Below are 4733 nucleotides of genomic sequence, written 5' to 3' on the forward strand. Positions count from 1 at the left end.
GGCGACATACCATAGCTATTACCGTGGTTGTAAACATACGAATAATTTGTCAAATTTAAAAAAGAAACAACAATAATAATTATAAATAATAAAACAAAAGCCTTTATTTTGTCATGGTGAGCTTTGAGTTACACTTCTTCCTTCGGTATGGATATGACGTCAATTACTATTACAAATATCGATAGTTCGATCCTCTGCCCATAAAAATTGAACTTAAAAAGAAAAATAAATTTAGAGAAAAAAAAAAACCCTCATACGTCCAGAACAATTAAAATAAATAAATGAAGTAAATATGTTCAGAAAAACAATAATGACAATGCAAAGAGCCTAGAATGGTTTTTCTTTTAAAAAAAAATCCTCAAACTATCATCATTTATGAACAATTTATTCAACAAGCGGCTGCTTCCTAATAACCGTTGAATGAGATTCAAAAAGAAGAAGAAAAAAAGACGTAGCTTGTGCCTTATAATCCTATCTAAATGTTACTGTACAAATTTCAAAACCAATGCCAACTTGTAACCTTTCCCACCACTGTTATGTACAGAATGCAAAGTTCCTACTCCTACTACTACTACGAAAAATGTTTATGCATTTTTTATGGGTAACAAAAAAATTACCCAAAAATAATTGGTCAAAAGTTGGATTGAACTGACCCTCTGTTTAGTCTGAAAATAACTCTTCTAATTCTGGTCCTTCAGGCTTGGCTTGAACACCAAGATCAGAGTCAGCGAGAGAGCCCAATCTTTTCTCCCCCACATCACCTCCAATTTCTAAGAATTCCAACCCACTCCATTCTTGGTCATCTTCTGTTGCTGTTTGTTCATTTTTCAAATTGTTTGTTTCTTTGTAGCCATTGTTGTTTTCCTTAACATCTGTATGATTGTGATGAATTTGATTGACAAGAGATGGTTTTCTTCCGCCATTTGAGTTTGAATCCTCACAAATACAGGCTGATGGGTTTTCATGGAACTCGCCTCTTCCCGGCTTCACCTCATTTGGCTCTCCCATGAACCCAACCTGATAAGATTGGACCTTGGATGAAAATTGTTGCCATGTCATGTTGTGTTGGTCTGCGAAGAGTCGGTACAGCTTTTTTGTGTTTGGTCGGATCGTTGGTTTGTGACCAAAGTATCTCCTGCAATGAAGAAATGTATTGTGTCAAAGCTAGAAATGTGGCGTTGGAGAAACTTGAAATTGGATTAGTTGCTTAATAAATATATTACTGAAGGCGCATGTGAACATAACATGTGTACCTTCGTCCTGCTAAGATCTTTGCCATGTTGCCATTGTTGTTTGTGACAAATACATTGCTTTCATCACAAACAATGAAGTCTAGAGCCGCCATACGAGAAGAAAAGGAAGAAAATGGTGCCAACTCTTCCTGGCTGGCTAGAGTCTCCTTAGTATGGAAATTTGGAAACATCGCTTTGAGTGGAGCTAGAGTTTTCTCTCCTCCATATACTTCACCAGATGCCACATAAAGGTGTACATCACTTTCGAAGCCTAGGCCTCGAAGCATGAGGGCGACTTCTTCCGGAGTGAGAGGGCATCTTCCCTGCCTTCGTTCCTTATCTGGATTGCTAGCCTGCAAATCACATGAGTGGAGATTTCATATTCTAATTTTCAATCCAGGTTTAGAGTGCATGTTTGGAATGACTTTTCAAGTACTTAAAACGCTTTTTTTTCCAATTAGAAATATTCAAGTACTAGAAAACTGGGTTATTCCAAACGGGCTCTTATTGTTGCTTGAACAAAATGAAAGCTTACATGTAAACTTTTCCATCTCTTTCGAATTTCTCCAAGTTCTTCCCTTTCAGCTTCTCCCCCACCATAATAACATCCAGAAAATGCAAGCATGTCAGGCTCAAACCTATATGATCATACACCAAACTTACATCAACTGATATCCAACTTGTCATTCACAAAATTGCTTCAAAGATTCAAATCTAGATGTTTGGACAAACATCTTTTACAGCATGCAAAAATCCTTTTGGTCATGTAGCTTAAATTTGTGTTCAGTTATATTAAGTTCCCATCACAAATAATGCAAACTGAATTGAGTACAAAAATAAATCACAGAAGAAATTCATATAACACATTACTTCAATCTGCATTCAACTATAAACTTGTTACAATGGATGCAAATTTTAGAAACAGGGAAAATAAGATAAGCTACTAGCTACTGCTAGCACACTTTCAAACAGGTAAAGAATACTTGATTGCATTACCTCAAATGTAGGGCAATAAAATGTTTGCTTTTCATTCTCATCCTCTCAATCAATATTTTTCCCATTTCATTGATCTCATCAGTAAACTTTAAAGCATGATAGTTAACTCTGCATCTTAACTTCTGTAAGTCAGTTGTCAACTTATTTGAAAGCCTATAATCAAATTTTCCAAGCCGAACAGCCTGCACAGCACAAAACAGAACCAAATTTTCAGTTACCAAAAACTGATGAATCGTTTGACGTGCATATGTGTTTTTTTGAACTCAACTGCAGACTTACATGCTTCTTTTTTAGAACAGGAAGAACGTGAGTTTCATAGCATTCTGGATCACACTTCCTCGGAACACGCATGCTATGTGGAGTCAAAGTTTTCCCAACTTTGGTTGGTAAATTTTTTACTATTTGAACATCTTTTGAGAGAAATTTAATAAACCAGTCCACATCAAAAATTTCTGCAAAATTGCTGCATCGAAACACCACCACTTGCATATAAATACACCATTGATCTACCAAGTTTACTTCCACCAACATAATTAATCATATAACAAAAATAGCCTCAAATAGCTAAGGTTTGATTGAAAAGTATTTGTTACAAACCTGCTATCCTTCCAAAATGAATTTTGATCCAACTTGGGAACAACTAAAGTGGCATTCAAAATATAAGCTGCAACAACAGCATCTGTTATCTGCATTCATATTTTTAAACATATTATCAAAAGAACAAGAATATATATATATATTATATATAAATAACTTTGTTTATAGATTTCATTTGATTTCATTAATTAAACATCTTGATATGATTAAGGCCTAAAAAACAAGGTAAGACATGATGCCCAAGTTGAAGCCTTCACAAAGTCAATTAAAAACAAAAAAAACTAAGCCAGCACATACACCGATTTCAATAGATAAAAAAATTAATTATAAAATATATATTCGAAACTTATTCCAGTCAACTAAAGCCAACCAAATTGTTTGCCCTAAATCAAGACTCACCCCAGTTCTTTGTTGATTAAGGCCTCCACTTGTAGTAATCAACAAGTATCTATCAGGATCAGTTTTCTCAGCGGCAGCTGAAATTCATAATCACGGCTCAGATTTAGTGGAACAAAGTTAAATTATATATTCAATTTAATCAATCAAAGAAAAGCCTAAATTTGAGGAAATAATTGAAATGGAGATTTTGATGCTTTACGTGTGAACTTGTTGCTGGCATTGCTACAACCATAGAAGAAACTGGATTGATCTGTAACCCACACATCACGTTCAAATCTCTTTCCACTTTCCTACACATTAATTTAACAAACAAGGCGTAAGAAAATCTCCAGAAATCGAATTCCTCCGATTCAAAAAAATACACAAATTCCGTACCGAAACATCGAAGGATGATTTCAATTCCAAACCAGAATTCGATACATCCTCAATGCCTTGGTCTCTCTGAGAATAATAACAAACAATATAGAGAAAAGAAAAGAAGACGACAATGAGGCATTCGAATATGACAAAGCATTCAGAGCAGAGAATCAGCCGTACCGAGGTTCTGCCATGAAAGAGAGTTAAGTGAAGGTGATCACGATGAACAACAGGGGAGGAAAAGAGGAGAAACAGAGCAACAAAACAGACGAAAACACAACCAGCAAGTGCAGAGATAAGCGGAAAGATATGGTAGTAGAAACGGCGGCGACGGAAGAAAACGTCACGGAGAAGCTGGTGAAGGCCGGCGAGAGTTGTATCGGCTTCACTCCGCCGCTTCTTGGCCGTCATGACTATTGAAAAAATAGAGACGTAGATATAACGTGGCGACGGTGACGGTGGCGGTGGCGGCGGAGGTGGAGAGGAGCTTCCGATGTGCGGTGGCGGTTGGTTTCTGCAGGGGACTGAGTCGCCTCTTCGACGACGAGTATTTCAACAATTCTATATAAACTTTCCCCCACAATTAAACAAGATAAAAATTAAACCAATAAATAATAAATATTAAAATAAATAAACAAGATAAAATAATAAATAATAAATAAATTGTAGAGAGAAAAAGAGAATGTTAAAATTCTTAAACTCAGTTCTCACCTCGAACTAATCGTATCCAAAATCTTTGTGTGGGGTGCGGCTATCCTGCGGCTGCTCACACCATTTATCCATTCTACCTCATCACTTTTAAACTAACTTTTCTAAATTTTATCTTTTACGTTTCTATATCCCTTCAATTTTCATTTTCATCCCTCTAATTTCTATTCTATTTTACTTTAATCCTTATAATTTTAATAAGTTCTAAAAATAACCATGTTAGTAGTTTTTTTTTAATATTTTTCCAATAAAACAATTACTCGATGAATAATATATTTCGACAAAATGTGGAAATTTTAATTTTATGAAAATATCAATTGAGAATATTTCTTTTTTAAAAAGAAGTAAAAAATTCATGCAAAAATTAAATTGTATATAAACGTTTTTTACTTTCTAAAAAGTTAAAAAGGTTTATTATTCCTATTATATTCATTAAGGACATTT

General features: G+C 34.8%; 1 protein-coding gene across 2 annotated transcripts; it reads right to left on the reverse strand.

Annotated features, from left to right (window-relative positions):
- Nucleotides 1-204: 204 nt before the first annotated feature.
- LOC120088531 (protein ROOT HAIR SPECIFIC 17-like) lies at nucleotides 205-4367 on the reverse strand. 2 transcript variants are annotated; one of them, XM_039045910.1, is made up of 11 exons: nucleotides 4293-4367; nucleotides 3762-4151; nucleotides 3600-3665; nucleotides 3424-3514; nucleotides 3225-3301; nucleotides 2826-2914; nucleotides 2508-2691; nucleotides 2229-2410; nucleotides 1768-1870; nucleotides 1254-1585; nucleotides 207-1135 (listed from the first exon to the last, which is right to left on the reverse strand). In XM_039045910.1, exons 2-11 carry the CDS (start codon nucleotides 3990-3992, stop codon nucleotides 661-663), a joined length of 1830 nt encoding a protein of 609 aa, XP_038901838.1. In that variant the 5' UTR covers nucleotides 3993-4151; nucleotides 4293-4367; the 3' UTR covers nucleotides 207-660. The 2 variants fall into 2 exon arrangements, with proteins under 2 accessions (XP_038901839.1, XP_038901838.1); XM_039045911.1 differs by lacking the exons at nucleotides 3600-3665; nucleotides 4293-4367 and having other exon boundaries at nucleotides 205-1135; nucleotides 3762-4191.
- Between the last annotated feature and the right edge of the window lie 366 nt (nucleotides 4368-4733).

This window comes from Benincasa hispida, chromosome 10 (assembly GCF_009727055.1).
Source record: "Benincasa hispida cultivar B227 chromosome 10, ASM972705v1, whole genome shotgun sequence".
NCBI classification, from domain to species: Eukaryota; Viridiplantae; Streptophyta; class Magnoliopsida; order Cucurbitales; family Cucurbitaceae; genus Benincasa; species Benincasa hispida.

Coding starts and splice junctions, on each gene's coding strand:
- LOC120088531 (XM_039045910.1), bottom strand. CDS start 3,992: ATGACGGCCAAGAAGCGGCGGAGTGAAGCCGATACAACTCTCGCCGGC. Junction 1,871..2,228: donor TTTATTGCCCTACATTTGAG/GTAATGCAATCA, acceptor ATGATCATATAG/GTTTGAGCCTGACATGCTTG. Junction 1,136..1,253: donor AAGATCTTAGCAGGACGAAG/GTACACATGTTA, acceptor TCTTCATTGCAG/GAGATACTTTGGTCACAAAC.